This window comes from Vombatus ursinus, unplaced genomic scaffold, assembly GCF_900497805.2.
Source record: "Vombatus ursinus unplaced genomic scaffold, bare-nosed wombat genome assembly UNPS02003292.1, whole genome shotgun sequence".
In the NCBI taxonomy this organism is placed as follows: Eukaryota; Metazoa; Chordata; class Mammalia; order Diprotodontia; family Vombatidae; genus Vombatus; species Vombatus ursinus.
This window is the reverse complement of record NW_020943070.1, coordinates 8566733-8583094: the sequence shown is the minus strand read 5'-3', so window position 1 is coordinate 8583094 and position 16362 is coordinate 8566733. Positions and strand designations below refer to the sequence as shown.

Here is a 16362-nt window from a genome sequence, read left to right as displayed (position 1 = left end):
ATTAATAATATGTTTGGGGGAGACCATACCCTAAATTTTGGGGGGGATAGTAACGTTCTATCGTAAATCTTACTGTGTTATTTCAGTAAATGCCTTTGTTTCTAGTTAAATGTGTCCTCTGTCTGAATATTGAAAAGGAAACATAGCAGTGGGGGCTCATGAGCTACTATAGGTTTAAGAGTACAGATCTACAGAGTCTCTAGAACTTGGTGTAGCCATAGCCTGGGGAGTAGTTGGGGGGATAGTCCAAAGGGATACTATGTACAGATGAGGAAAGCGAGTCCCAGGGAAGTGAGGTAATTTCTCCAAGGTCACACAGATAAATAATTCAGTGGTAGGATCAAAATCTTTTTTTTTTTTTTAATGTGAGTCTTTTTCTTTGGAGGGAGGGAGGAAGGTGAAGCAGTTGTTACTCCAATAATTTCTTCATCTGAAGAAATATGTGTCATTTCCCAAAGGTGCAAGGGAGTGGAAAGGTACAGACTTTTTCCATCTTGGTCAGATGGAGAGCTTGCTAAAAGTCTATTTTTCCCCATTAGCTGGGCCCCGATAATCTATCCATTCTGAATGGAGCCTGGCTGGTTTACTAGATCTAAGGTCTAGGTGAATACCAGATTTGGGCTCAAAGAATGTCAGAGTTAGAACGGACCCTAAAAGACTAGCCCAATCCCCTCATTTGTCATAGGAAGAAACTGTGGCCCATAGAGGTAACATGACTTGCCTAAGGTCACACAGATACTAAAGAACAGAGCTAGTATTGGAACCCAAGTCATCCGACTCCAAATCTAGGTCTCCTGCCATTTACAGGTGGCTGTAATTAGGAACTGAATTCTCTTTAAATTCCTTAGGTAAAGAGAGAGGACTTGAGTCTAGTTTCATGTGGCCCCCTACCCTGTTTTTGAGCTGTTTTCCCTGTTTAAAATCCATTTTCATTAAAACACAGCATACTACCCAGGAGAGAATGTTGAAATGGGGTCAGAAAGTCTGAGTTCAAATTACCTTGGGTAAAACCTTGGGTTACCTTGGGTAAAACACTGAGCCTCATCTGTAAAACACAAGACTTGGCCTGGACGGTCTTTAAACTCTCTTCCAGATGTCCATCTATGAAGTCTCTCATAACCAGATATATTTCCTTCATAGCTATGATCATCAAATGTCTCATCCATCCTAAAAGGAAGGCTTGGAGCCTAGTATGATGTCCTTTCCTGGTTCCTCAATCCAAGGTTACTGTTTCTGCTTGGTATATATATTGCCCATATACATGCTGTTGTCTCTGCAGGGCCTGGTTCGCTTTTACCAGGGCAAAGGACAGCATTAGGACTTACTAAAAGCTTATTGATTGATTAGATTTGAGCTGCCAGCAAAGGGGAGGGGAGGAGAGGAGGTGTCCACTGGTGCCTCAGTTTCCTCATTTGTAAAATGGTGGGGTTGAACTAGATGGGCTCTAAGGTCCCTTTCCATCTGGAAATTTACTGTCTTCACAATTCACTCTCTCTCTGGATGGCTCTTTTGTGCCTCGGTTGCACGTGACTGCTATATACCTATCTGGTATGTGCCGTCTCTCCTTTACAATGGAGTATCCTTGAGGGTGGGCACTGTTTAGTTTTTGTCCTTGTAGCACAGAGTTTGGCATGCAGTAAATACTTACTATGTGTGAGTTGATTGATTAGCATTTAAATAGTTTTGAAGTTTGCAAAGTGCATCATATACTTTCTTTGGTCCTTACAACAATCTTTTGAAGTAGGTGTTATTATTATCCCTAATTTTTCGTTCAGTGGTTTCCCTTGTGTCTGACTCTTCGGGACCCCATGTGGGGTTTTCTTGGCAAAGATACTGGAGTGGTTTGCTGTTTCTTTCTCCATATCCCCATTTTACAAATGAGGAGACTGAGGCTTCAGAAGATTAAGTTTTGCCGAGGGTCATATGTGGTAAATATCTGAGGCAGGATTTGAATTCAGGTCTTCTCGACTCCACATCCAGTGGTATATTCACTGTACCAATTATATTGACACCTGATTATTTTTGGGGAGGGGGAGGCGATGGGAAATCAATTGATAAGTCAGTTTCCTGCTCTTTAAATTGAAGGTATTGGACCAGATGTCTACGAAAGTCCCTTCCAACCTTAAATCTATAATGCTATGACTTGGGTTCTAATCCTGACCCTGCCATTTATTACCTGTGCGACCTTGGGTAGGTCACAACCTTCTGGATCTTTCTTTTCCTCACCTATAAAATGAAGAGGTTATACCAAACGGACTCTAAGGTCCCTTCCAGCTCTCAATTTGTGATCCAGCCATGGGCGGATGGATTTCTGCCACTGCCGCTTCACCAGAAAGAAACAGGTGAGGCCATCGGTGCGGTGCTCGTCTTTGCTCCGGTGAGCCCCCCTGGAGAAGGTGGAGAGATGACGGTTCTCTCTCTGCAGCTCCCCTAGCCCTCTGCAGTGCGCAGCGCGGGGGCGACTAGCCTGGCTCTCCCCCGCCCCCCCCATCCCCGGGGATGGACGTCTAGGGCGTCCCTGGTCAGCAGTCTGGGGGCGACCTGTCCTTCTAGGGGCTGACCCGCCGTCGGGGGGCGACCTCTCCTGCTGGCCCAGCAGGATGGATGAAAGGGGAAGCCCGGCGCAGGGAGGGCGCGTCGGAGAGAGGAGAGGAGAGGAGAGGAGAGGAGAGGAGAGGAGATTCTCCAGGGGGCAGTCGTCCCGGAGGGGCCCCTGGCTGGGGCTCCCCCCGGGAGGCGCGGAGAGACGCCGGGAGGGAGAGCAGGGCTCTCTTGGGTCGCTCCCAGGCAGCCAGCGCACTCCCGCATTCCCTAAAAGGATCTGAAGCGTACCGGGCGGCCCCGCCCCCTCTCCAGCGGCCCCCTTTTCCGCGGGGGGGCGATGAGGTAATGCGGCTCGCCGATTGGCCAGGGGGGGCGGACCTCGGGCCGCAGGAGGGGGGGCTGGCAGAGCCTCCCGGGCTATATAAGGCGGCGGCCGGCGGCGCTCCGGGACGGACGCGGTTTTGGTCGCGGCGGCGGCGTCTTGGCACCTCCGCGCAGCGCTCAGCCTTCCCCTGGCTCCCTCTGTCCCTCTAGGGCCCCGAGCTCGCTCTCCCCGGCCGGACCGTCCCGTCCTGCCCGAGACTCGCCACCCCGCGGGCTGCACAGACGCCGGGCACCAGCCTGGGAGCGGTGGAGGCAAGTTTGCGAGCAACTCAGCCAGGGAAGGAAAGGAGGAGAGAGAGAGAGGCAGGAGACAGGAGGAGGAGGAGGAAGAGGAGGAGGAGACCAGCCTGAGCCCGGCCCGCGCCCGAGCCCGCAGCGAGTTGGGAAGCCGGGCGCGCCGCGATGAGCCCGTGGCTCGGCCTCGTGGTGCTTCTCAGCAGCTGGAGCCTGCGGGAGCTGGGGGCGGACGCGTGCACTTGCTCCCCGAGCCACCCCCAGGACGCCTTCTGCAACTCGGACATCGGTAAGAGACGCCGCCGAAGTCGGCTTCCCCTGCCCGCTCTCCCGCTCTCAGCCGGCCCCCATCTCCCCACCTTCTCCCTGCCTTCTTCAGCTGCAGCCCGGGGCAGGAGGGTGGAGAGGGCGAAGGGAAATGCGGGGGGGGGGGGCACCTAGGGCTGCCTCCAGACTTCTGCCTCGATGTCCCCTTTTGCCTTGCGCCCACCTTCTCCCTGCCTTCTTCAGCTGCAGCCCGGGGCAGGAGGGTGGAGAGGGCGAAGGGAAATGCGGAGGGGGGGGGCACCTAGGGCTGCCTCCAGACTTCTGCCTCGATGTCCCCTTTTGCCTTGCGCCCACCTTCTCCCTGCCTTCTTCAGCTGCAGTACAGGGCAGGAGGGTGGACAAGGGGCAAAGAGAATGTGGGGGTGGGCAACTAAGGGGTATATCCCCGCTTTGCCCGAGACGTCCCCTTTCGGTGGTGGGATGGTGGAGAGGTCTGATTTTTGTCAGGGTCCTACCACAGTCGTAGGTGGCCATAAAGGGCTCATTCCCCCCTCTCTTTCCTTCCTTCCCTCTTCTGTTCCTCCTCCTCCCCGCCCCCCATAGACTGGAGCTCTTCAGGTCTGAAATTTTTGCTTTCCCACTTCATCAAGTTTCCTTTCCCACCCTGACCGGTGGCACAGGGCACTTGAGATTCCTTCTGGGTCCTGCTGCCGTCTGGAAAGTTCTCTCCTACAATGCCCTGCAGGAAGAATTGGGGGGGGGGGGCGGCGGGAGTCATAGTTTTCCAAAACTTTGAATGGTAGGAGCCTGGAGCGGAGGGGATAAGAAGGTTGACTTTTTACTGGAAACTGAACCAGCCCTGTGCAAAATACAGTGGCCTGCAAACGGGGAGAACTTGCAGCATTTAGGGGTTTGAATGGTGGTCCTCTTCCAGAGAGGGAGCACTGCTCCGTGTCAATCTTTAGACAGACCTCTAGAGTGACTAGACTGCTGGGCTGGGGATGTGGTAAGGACAGTTAGGTCCCCGGTAGAAATGTGAACTACCAAATGGATGTTTACCCACTCCCCCCAATCCCCCCAAACATAAAGACAGAAATATTTTTGCGGGTGTAGATAGCAAGCAAAAGGTGTTCATCGTGGGCAAATCACCTTACCCAAACTTGGGAGAAGTCAGGGACAGCATTATTTGTGGTGGGATGAGGAGAGTGGGGTAGGGTGTGGTGGAGAACAGCCCTGGGAGTCGGGGGACAGAGGTTTGGGGGGTGTCACTTGTCTGGTCAACTCCCTGAGCCTCAGTTTCACCATATAGCAATTGAGTAGAATAACAATATCCTAGTGCACCGCCTAGCTTCCAAGCTTGTTTGATGTCTAAGTGATGTGACTGCCCTTTCTCTCCCTTAAAGGTTAATGCTTTTAGGTGCTGTAGAAATCCAAGCTATTTCATTTGTTTGTGGCTTTAAAAAAAAAAAATGTTGCTCTGGACTTGGGATGGGGGAGGGTGGGCAAGTCTCTTGGTGGGTACAGATTAGCGATTCTCTCCTGGTTAAAGAGGCATCTTGCACGGGGAAGCAAAACCAGTTATCCGGAGCTTCCCAGAGTGGCCCTGAAAACTCCAGTGCTGGGGATAACCTCGTTGAGAAGCCTGTGCTATTCAGAGGTTTGGGGAGCTGGCAAAGCTTCTATTATTTTCCTGTCCTTTTCTCCCCCAGAGTACAAGAGTAGAGGGACCTCTGAGTTTAAGGGAGGAGAGTGATGGAAAAGGGAGAGAGAAGTTTGTTTTGGACTATGGTGTTTTTGGATGGGCCCTTGCACATAGTAGGTCCTTAATAAGTGTTTGACGACCAAAGCAACCAGCAGGTTAGAGGGAAGATTGAAGGAGTGCTGATGGGGAAGAAAATCCTCACTGTGTCCTTGCCTATGAGGTTGGCATTGTGAGGGTAGTTAACAAGTGGGCTGGGTGTGGTAGAGGAGAGCTTGGGGATCATTGGGTGGCAGGAACCTTGCGGCTGGTTGGACCTGTTGGCCAGCTAGCTCTGGTTTGGAAGAATGGCTGTCAACATCATCCCAGGTGGCTCCACGTTGGAGGCGCTTGGGAAAGCCTTGGGCTCTTGGGACTCCCCAGACTGATGCTTATATTGCTCTCGGGATGGCAGAGCTCCCTTTTTGGGGGGGGTTAGAAAGGCTTTGTGCCAGGGTTGTGGTGTGTGTATGTCTAAGGAATGTATTTCCATGCTGCTGCTGCTGCTGCTTGAGTACCCAATGCCAGGGAATAAGACTTATGCTGAATAGGATCGTATGTGACCTTAGCCAAATCACTTCACCCCTCTTGGACTCAGTTTCCCTATCTGTAAAATGAGGGGATCGGATCAGCTGGCCTCTGAAGCTTCTTCCTTGTCACCTGGTAGAAAGTAAACTCCCTGTGGGTGGGGACTAATATTTTATATTTCCAGAACTGTCTTGTAGCAGGTGGTTAACAGAAGGGTGCCATTTAGCTGTGCCTATTCATTTTACAGAAGAGGAAACTGAGGCCAAGGGAGGGCAAGGGACTTGTTCCAAGGTCACACAGAGCAGTTAGCAGAGCCAGGATTTTCACTGTGGTCCCTTGGTACCGAATCATTTACCAGCTCCTTTGTGTAGAAAATCAAACCACTGGGGACTCTCTTCCTTCCCCCTCCCTTCCAGAGGAGCTCAGCACCACTCCCAAGACCTTGAAAAATAAGAGGAGAGATTGTGTCGGGGTGGAGGGTGCCACAGTGTTTATATCTGTAAAATCGAGAGAAGCCCCGTTGATGTTAGTGAGGAAGAAATCGGGGAATTAGAGCTTCAGAGTCCGTTAGGATCTAAGAATGGGGAGGGCATTTCATAGGAGTTTACTTCCCCACCGCCAGCCCTTTGCTTTGGACTCCTGAAAGACCCTGGGAGGTCTGCCAAGGAGAAATCGAGGCCAGTATACAGGAGTAATCACTTGGGCACAACAGGCAGCAGGTGGATCTGGCTTCCCAGGGGGGTTTCTTTGGCCCTAGACCACCTCCTCTGTTTACCTTCCTCCCATGCAGAGCTCTGGCGTGCTTGGGACTTCTGTGAAACTATTTATGAAATGTATTTAAAACAGCAGCAGTGACAACAAACCACGCCCTGGAAGGAACTGAACTCCCCAGTGACAATAGCTAGGGTCGGTCGGCTTTTTGGATAATAGTACTTTAAAGGGATTTGCAAAGCACTTTATCTTTGATCTTTACGATTGTCCATCGAGGTAGATGTAGAGTGGTAATGGACCTCACAGGACCTCTACTCCAACATCTCCTTTTACAGGTGACAAATCCACCCCCCCTCCAAGTTGAAATGACTTGCTCAAGGTCATACAGGTAGTAAGGGCCAGAGGCAGGGTTAGAAACCAGGTCTTCTGATGCTAGAGTCAGCTGTTTTTCCATAATCTATGTAGGCTGCAGCTGAGGCTCATGTGTTCCAGAGTCATGGAGGTACTAAGTTGTCAAAGGCAGGATTTGAACCCAGATCTTCCTGACTCAAAGTCCAGCACTCTCATGACAATATCACACTGCTTTAGAGATCTTTAACAGACTCTAAAGGGAAATCAGAAGCCACCCAAGACTTGTAGGATCCTAGAGCTGGAAGGGAAATTCGAGGTCATTGAGTTCAACCCCCTTATTTTACAGATAGAGAAACTGAGGCCCAGATGTTTATGAGCTCATAGACATAGCAGGGGAAGAGACCTTTGAAGCCCTCTGGTCTCATTTTACAGATGGGGAAACAGAGTTGAAGTAACTTTTCCAAGATCATCTATGTTCATTAACAAACACGGGCAGGATTCAAACCCAAGTCTTGTGACCTAAATCCAGCACCCTTGTTGTTCTCCACTGTCTCCATCTGTCTAATCCAATGCCTCCCTTAAGAAGTCTCCCCTCTGTATCTTAGATAACAGTGGCCAAGGGATAAAGCTTTCCCCCCCAAAAAATTCCCCTAAACAAACCCCACAAACCAGTGCATTAAATAGAAGTTGGATCCTCCTAGCTGGGTCTGTCAAAGTCCTTCAGCTCTCCTGTGTTTCTGGAGAAGAGCCCTACTGTGCTCTGGACGTGGGTCCCTGGAGCTGGGCTTGTCTTTGAATTCCCAGGTCCCTGGGTTAATCTCTTTGCTTTCTTTGGGAGCACCCTGCTGGCAAGCAGGGGACAGCTCAAATTTGTGCTTTGTTCTGAGTCTTTCTGGCTCTGAGTGTGGGTAGGAGGCTCCCCCCTCCCCGTTTTCCCTCCTTCCTCAAGGAGTTCCTTATATCTCGCCCCAGCCTAGCCCATTCCCCTGGAGCTTGCCAGCTCTTTGGCCCGGTCATTGGTGAGCCCTGTTCAGCTTCCCCTCCTTTCCTGGCCCTGCGTGCCATCCCTCTGTGCGGAGGCAGGGGGCTGAGCCGGGTCAGAAAGATGGCCCAGGACATGTTATTGCTTTGAACGGTTGGGAAGCGCCCGTAAAGCGCCCTCCCATGGCCTGAGCTTCAAATCCCAGGCCACAGGTGACGTTTTCTGCAGCCAGCTTGGGGGGGGAAGGGGGAGAGGGGGATTTGGAAACTTCTGGGTGAGCAGGAGTTAAAAGGTGTTTCTATGGCAACTCTGGGCCCTGTACCCAGAGTGTAGTGTTTAGGAAAAGAATAAAGTACATGCTGGGTTATAAAACACGCCGGGGGAAGAAAAGGGCTTGGCAGCAGCCAGGATGTGTGTGTGTGTGTGTGTGTGGTTTCTTGCCCCCTCCCCCCCACCCCATTCCCAGTCATCTTCCCCTCCAAGTCCTTTGGAGGGAGCTGTTGGGGGGGTGGTGGGGGGAGGGGGGAAGCAGCAGGTGAGGCCTGGGAAGGAAGGAGCCACGCCTAGCAGGCCAGATCCTGTTCAAGCAGCCTTGACCACCTTGTGGAGAAAATGACCCAAGAAGGGAGGCCGTGCCTACATGCCTCCAGCCCCGTCTTTCTCTCCCTCTCTTCATCCGTGTGTGTGTGGTGTGCTTATGGTGTGGTAGGCAGGACATACACGCTAGTGGGGGCCCCAGGACAAGCCGGTTTCAGAATTCAGAGTCCTCTGAAGGAGAAGAGGAAGCCCTGTGGGAAGGGTGAGCTGGAAGTGTCCTCCCAGCATGCTGAGCCTTGTACCCTGGGCTAGGAGGATGGGACGGAAGCTTCAGTGCCCCGAGGTCAGAGGGGTGGCAGGAGGCCAACTCCCGTAGATGACCCTAAGCTGTCTGGAAAGCGACGCAGCCAGGATGGGCACCAATGGATCTTCCTGGTGTCTGATGGTAGTTCTTTCAAAGAGGCCGTTTCACAGAGAACTAAGCTCCCTTTGTGGGCATGCCCACATGAACACAGCATACACCCTCCAGCCCTGAAGAGCCAGCTTGGGATCAGATCCCCCCAGAGCAGGAAGGGAGCTGGGGCTGGGGCCTTCCCTGGAATAAGGGGACCCTTTTGTTTCGTGGGGCTGGGATAGCTTGTTATATTGGGGTTCCCAGCAGGAATCCTCTCTTTAGGCTAGCCCTAGGGCTGGAAGAAACCTCAGGCCATCTACAGCCCCCTAAATTTTACAGAAAAGGAAACTGAGCCTCAGAGCAGCCAGCCCAGAAACACCTAAGTAGCAGAGCCAGGATTGGAATCCAGGTGTTCTCATTCAAAACTGGCGATTTTGGGACGATGAATAGAACTTTTATTTTTTTAAATTATTATTATTATTTTTTTGGTGAGGCAGTTGGGTTTAAGTGACTTGCCCAGAGTCACACAGCTAAGTGAGTGTTATGTTTGAGGCTGGATTTGAACTCAATTCCTCCTGACTCCAGGGCCAGTCCTCTATCCACTACTCCACCTAGCTGCCCCTAGAACTTTTTTTAGAAAAGAAATAGTGCAGTGGTGTAGATAGAGGGCTGTCCTTGAATTGAGGAAGTCCTGGGTTCTGGTCCTGCCTCCAACATCTACTGATTGTGTGACTCTGGGTAGGTCTCTTAACTTCTCTAAGACTATGACCTGTCGGCCAGTTGGTGATCTGTATCAATGGAGAGAGTCTCCATACTGGGAGTTCTGAAATCCCAGGTCTCAACTGAAACAAAAAACAAAGACAGAACAAACACTCTTCCCAAATGAACTTTACCACGGCCCTGGTGGGCAGATGTCAATCCTAATCTCACAAGAGATGTCAAGTGATTTGCTCTAGGTCACACAGTGTGTGGCAGAACCAGAACTCAGACCCAGGACTTAGGTTGGTGCTCTTGACTGCAGTGTGTTTTCAATAGAAACAGCAATAATAGCTACCATTTGTAGAGCCTTAAGGAGTCAGGAGGACTCATCTTCATGAGTTCAAATCTGACTGCAGACACTGACTAGCTGTGTGACTTTGGGCAAGTCACTTCACCCTGTTTGCCTCAGTTTCCTTATCTGTAAAATGAGCTGGAGAAGGAAATGGCAAACCCCTCCAGGGTCTTTACCAAGAAAACCCAAAATGGGGTCACAAAGAGTCAGGCACAACTGAAATACTTCTGAACAAGGATTTAAATTTGAGTCTTCCTGACTCCAAGCCCAACATTCTATCCGTTGCCCCTCTGATGTTGAGGGGCAAAGAGGAGATTTAAACCCAGACCCTCTTTCCGCTTCATATACATGGCTGCCTGGGGAATCTTTGAAATCAGTTAGTTAATTACACCACTTCATTTTATAGATGAGGATGCCCAGGAAAGGGAAGTGAGGTGTCTAAGATCACGCAGCAAATTAGTGGCAAGGAGGGGGCTAGCTTGAGGAGACAGGGTGTGATGGAAATAAGAAACCTTCTACAAAAACCCAGGAAATGGGTGTCCTAGGCTGCAATCCCATACTCCTCATGGGGAGGGTACAGGGCATATGCCCTTTGCCAAATTCTAGGGCAGATAAAGCGAGAGTGTCCATGGAAAGTGGCTGGGGTGGGGGGTTTTTTGTTATTGGCTTTGCAGAAGCATCAGGAACTGTTGTGCTTAGCTGCTGATTGATGCATTCCTACAAGTTCATTTAAAAAAAAAAAGAGGGGAGAGAAATCCAGTATCCCTTCCTAATCAGCCCCTCTTGGAAGCAAGCACACTGTCCTGGTCTGTCAGCTGTTGACATCCTTGTCTGCATGTGACCCAAAGCAGGTCTCCTTCCTTGCCCCTCCCTGGCTTTCATTTGATCCCATGCAATAACACATTTGTAAAGTATTTACTCTGTGTGTGTGTGTGTGTGTGTGTGCAAAATGTATGGTATTCAGCACTAGTGGTCATAAAGATAAATATGGACAGTCTTTGCCATTAAAGAACTTAATTTCAATTGGGCTTGCTTATTTTCAATTATTCGTGATTTCTATGTCCATAATAATCATAGCTAGCATTTCTACAGCATTCTGCCACAAGACAGTACACTCGCTGCCTCATGACAACCCTGTGAAGTAGGTGCTATTATTATTAATCCCATTTTACGGATCAGGAAACGGGTGAAAGTGACTTGCAAGAGGGGGAAGGTTGGGGGGAAGGATGTGGGAGGAGAAGGAGGGGGAGGAGGTGGGGTTACCCAGCTAGTAAACGTCAGAGGTGGGATTTCAACTTGGGTTTTCCTGAATGCAGTTGTGAATGTACAATCCCAAACTCTAACCAAGATGATCTCTGTTTGCCCCTAGATCAAAGGTTCATGGAGGGTTACCCCTTCACAACCCTCCACCCCCAGGGCTCTGTAGATGGATTTAGGGGAGAATTCATGCACTTGGATAAGAAAAATATTTTTATATCTATTTCAATAAAATTGGTTTCCTTTTGTAATCTTGTATATTTTATTTTCTGCATTTGATAAAATTCTCCTGAGAAAGGATCCTATAGGCTTGACTAGGCTGCCAGAAGGGTTTATGATGCAAAAAATGGTTAAGAACCCCCAGGTTTGATGATCCTTGGGGTTTTTGGACGATCCTGGCCACTGCACTTTATACTTTAGTGCTGAGTTTAGCAAATAAAATATACGTTCATGTAATCCACTATTTCTTAGGGTGATGAGTCTCTTTTCCAGGGTGTGGAACTTTGAGGGCTACAGAGGTAGGGGAATCAGAGACCTGTCTGGCCTTATCAGTCAACAATCCTGTATTAAGTATAGCACAAATATAGTATATAAATGAATATATCTCTATAGAGCACTAGGCCTGGAGTCAAGAAGACTCATCTTCCAGAGTTCAAATCTGGCCTGAGGCACTTATTAGCCCGGTGATCCTGGACAAGTCACTTAGCCCTTCACTTAACTGTGTTTGCCTCAGTTTCCTCATCTGTCAAATGAGATGGAGAAGGAAATGGCAAACCACTACAGTATCTCTGCCAAGAAAACCCCAAATGGGGTCGCGAAGAGTGTGACAGTTAATGACTTAACAACAAAAAACTAGATTCCCCCTTCCTTCTAAAGGAGTTTGCAAATCTGGTGTGCTAAGAAGGTGGAAACAAAAACCAGCTCTCCTCCCCCTGCCCCAACACTGGTCCTTGCTCTCAAGGAGTTTACATTCAGAAATAATGTAGACACAGAAGAAAAGGGTTTCTGTTTATTTCACCACCAGTTTTAGGTTTGTTTCCGTTTACCTTTGGCCAACCAACCACTTCTTGAGCTGAGGGAGAGTCATCGGGAAGAACTCTGAACTCTCGACAGTCTCTTTGTTGACATTTGGGTCATAATTTATCAAGAGAGGACTTTCCCCTATATTATAAGCAATGGATGGGGCTTTTATTGTATTTTGGTTTGTTTGACTTTGGGGTTTCCACTGGATAAGAGGAGTAGGCCACCCTGTTTGAAAAAACAAACAATGGCCACCATACTTGGCCTTTGGTGGCAGGCATAAGGAAGCCTTGTTTCCTGCCATTGGGGCCTCCTTGACTTTTCTGTATCTAACTGGTTTCTGTAGACGATCCATCGTGGGCCTGGGCAAGCCTTCTCTCTGGCTCCTGCACTTCTCCTCCCCGGTCTTCCTTCCCCTGCCCTTGCTGTTAATATCCTGCTTTACCTTTTAGTGGTGGCATTCAAATACCATTGGTTAGGGGAGTGGTGGGAGGTGAAAAGGAGGCTGGGCTAGACTTTAGATTATTTCAGAATCGCAGAAATGCCCTTTGCTATTGAGGAAGCCTGACCTGAAGGGGGAAAAAAAAAGAATTTTATAGTCTCATGGATACATGTTTTCTCTGATAGAGTGGAAGCTCCTTGAGGGCAGGGATTTTTTTTTTTAATTTTGTTTTGTTTTTGTCTTTGTATTCCTATACATACTGGGTTCTTGAACGCTTGTTGATTATTAAGGGATGACTTGGGGGTGGGGAGAAGGTAGGATCCTAGCTTAGGTCCCAGTTGGTCTAGGTAGGCCCTGAGGCTTCTTCCAACTCTGTTGTTGTTTTTCAGTCATTTCAGTCATATCTGACTCTTTGCAACCCCATTTGGGGTTTTCTTGGCAAGGATACTAGAGTGGTTTGCCATTTTCTTCTGTAGCTCATTTTGCAAATAAGGAAACTGAGGCAAACAGGGTTAAGTGACTTGTCCAGGGTCACATAGCTAGTAAGCGTCTGAGGCCAAATTTGAATTCAGGAAGAGGAATCTTCCTGATCTCAAGCCTAGTGCTCTATCCACTTCATCACCTAGCTGCCCCTTTGCCCCTCCAACTCTGGGATAGTTGTAATTGTGTCTCTTAAGGGGAAAACGTTCATTAAATGGTTTGAAAACAAAAATTGGTCATGTTCCTTCATGGTTTTTGTCTCCTATAGGACCAGAACAGAAACTCATTTTCTCCACTACCGAGTAGATTTTTATTAAATTCTTTGTGTATATCTGTATGGCTTTTTCTCAATGTATTGACCCAAAGTCAAGCAACCGAGCTCTCCATCTTCTACCAATGGACTAATCAGCCTATGAGGAGCTGAAGGAGCTTTTTCTTTCCTTGGTAAAATATCCTCCACTTGATTCCCCCCCCCCCCATCACCCTTTCCCAAAGCACTTTGGCTACCCCATAATCTGAGTCAGATGGCTTTCTCTCTTATCCGGTTTATGCTTGGAGAGACTTCACCAGATCTCTCTCAGGAAATGACTGTAGAGAGGCCCCTTTGCCGGTAGAGGCCCAGATGTGCAGGACCAGATGTTCCCAGCCCTGACTCCTGGATAGGAGTCTTTTCTGCCTCCTAGCTCCTGTGCATGTAAAGGCCACTCTTCTTATCCCAACCTTCCCTTCTCCTATGCCCCTCAGTCTTGCTATATTGAGGGGTGTGAGAATGGGGGGGGGGAGAGATGGGAGAAAAGGGGGGCAGGGAATAACTTGCTTTAATGACATTTTGAAAACTGCATTCATGGGCAAATTCCCCATCCTGAAAAGAGTGACTTCTGTATATACCAGGGAATGTTCTTTGGGGGAAGGGAGGGGCAGCTATGTTTACCAGTCTCTGAAGGAGACTTGTGAAAGCCTCAGAGCAGAAAGGCACCTCTTGGATTGCCCCATTACCTCATGAAAATACTGGCCTACAGTGAGAAGTTCACTTCACTATGGTTTGTATGTCCTGGGAAGACCTCCAGGGGCTCTTTGCTTCCTGCCAAACCATGCTGCCTATAGAAGGGTAGAGGGTGTGTGTGTGTGTGTGTGTGTGTGTGTGTGTGTGTGTGTGAGAGAGAGAGTATGAGAGGGAAGGAGAGAAGAGAGGGAGGAGGAATGAAAGGGTTTTTTTTGGAGTATGCAGAGTTTCAGAGATCAGAGGATCTTAGGAGGAGAGAATCTAATTCCCTGGCTCCTTCATTTTCCAGATGAGGAAACTGAGGCCCAGTAAGTAGATCTGTGATTTTTAGTTTAATAGCTTAAAAATAACACTAAGACTTTTGGAACACCCTATAGACCTCTGCCCAGAGGGACTTGAGGTGATCATCATCTCAAAGAGCTGGCTTGCATGATCAGCAGAATGGAAGGGAAAATGCATTGGGTTTGGAATCGTGGCGCCTCGTTTGATTTTTAGTTCTTCTGGGCCTCAGTTTCCCCATTTATATAGACCAGGCTAACTGGCAAAGGATTTGGTGGGAGATGGTGCTTATTTGTTTCCAGGGTGTAGGGTAAGGGAGGGCCGAGAATGAATCTTCTACTCAACTTTTCTGATTTATTTATTTTTATTTTATTTTATTTTTTGCTATTGTGTTTCAATTAAATGCTTTGCTCTCTGGAGGGAAGATCTCATAGTCTCATCCAGCTGTAAATTCTAGCTGCTTCTCTGACTAAGGTAATTAAGTACCTTTGAATACCAAATTAACTTTTACTTTCAACTTAAAAAGATACTTTGAATCTCATCTCACTTTACCTATAGGTGCAGACAATAAGGCAGGTTTTGTTATCCTTTTAGGAATGAGGAAATGCATGGACTTGATTTATTGGAGCTGGCAGGGGCCTTTGAAGTCCTCTTGTCTTACTGATGGGGAAATTAAGACCCTTGGAGAGGGAAAGTGACTCTTCCAAAGTCTTCAACATTATAATGGAGCTAAGAGTCCAAACTCTGTTCTCTTAGCCAGTGTTCCTTCCCATATCTTCCCCATGAGGCCCCAGCTGTCTCCCTCTGCTAGTGAATCTTCTCTAGTATTTGAGAAGTAAAGTGGGGAGGGGATCATCGCTGAGGGACAAAGTCACCTCTTGCTTTACTTTTCAAATACAAGGGAAGACTCACTAGAAAAGGGAGAGAGAATGGGGGCCTATGGTGCAACGGGAAAAACCACCATCTCTAGAGTCAGAGGAACCGGGTTCCAATCCTACCTTGGACGTGGACTGTCAGAGTGAAAGTTACCTAATGTTCTCGGGTCTCAGTTTCCTCGTCTGGGTGTGGACCAGAGTGGCTGTAGTCAAGGTTTCAAGAATAACAGAGCCAGGATGAAAAATGAGCATGAAGAGACTGTGTTTGCTTTCATGGGCCTCGGTTTCCTTCTTTGTAAATGGCCTCTAAGATTGCCTTCAGCTTGATCTGTGATTTCTTGGTGGCTAGGATAATAACCTTGGGGTGAGATGGGAGGAAATGGCTGGCAGCCTCAGGCTTTTGATTGATGTCCGATTAGACCTGATTGCCCAACTGTGGCATTCACCGCATGGGGATGGGACACTTGAGGCAATCCTAGGGCTGTGACCACCTGGCTGTTGTAGGGGCAGGGGGAGGGTGTGGAGCTGGCCTCTCAGAGCTGAAGTTAACATTCACCCGGTGGAGTGTCAGAAAGTGGGATGGCCTGCGGAAGGAGAGGAGGGGAAATCCATCCGACCAGGCTGTCTGGGGGCTTTACCTATCAGAGTAGCAGTGTCTGTTAGCCATTCCGGAACCAGATAACATGGCAATTACCTCCCCCCCCCCAACTACAGCCCCCAACTTAATCCTCCTCCGAATGAGGGGACCAGTCATCAAATAGCTCAACTGCCAGACGAAAGTCTTAATGGTTCCTGCTTCTAGTGAAAATAGAGAAGATGAGTTGGAAAAAGCTCATGGTCAGCTTCCATCTTTCCATTGGGGCTTAAAGGCTCTGTTATCACCCTTGATGAGGGAGGTATGGGGGTGTGGCTGGAATGCTGGGACTAGTTGGGTTAATTTGTCAGAAGGACAGCTCACATTTCTGCAGCCTGTTGGGGTAATTGGCCGATTGCAGGGATAAAAGTATTAGATCTGAACTCAGAAGCTCTGGAATTGAAACCTGGCTTCTGGGTCAAGGCCATTCTTCACTCTGGGCCTCAGTCTCCTCCTCTGTAAAGACAGTTGGGCTTATATAACCTCTACCGGTCCAATTCAGCTCTCCAGATGACCCTGGGAATGTTTATAAGCATTTTCCACATTATGGGCTTGTAAGGTGGGTGGGGAAAGCAAAATCATCCCCATTGTCCAGATGGGAAAACTAAGACTAAACTAGATGAAGGAAGTTATGTTGACTAGCCCTGGATC

At 48.8% G+C, this 16362-nt stretch overlaps 1 protein-coding gene across 1 annotated transcript in view; it reads left to right on the top strand.

The window, feature by feature from the left end:
- The first annotated feature begins 3310 nt into the window (after positions 1–3310).
- TIMP3 (TIMP metallopeptidase inhibitor 3) overlaps positions 3311–16362 on the top strand; it is a 63793-nt gene continuing 50741 nt past the window's right edge. Inside the window, exon 1 of the mRNA XM_027872406.1 lies at positions 3311–3451. Within this exon, the coding sequence (XP_027728207.1) occupies positions 3331–3451 (121 nt within the window). The 5' untranslated portion in view covers positions 3311–3330. The remainder of the gene's footprint in view (positions 3452–16362) is intronic.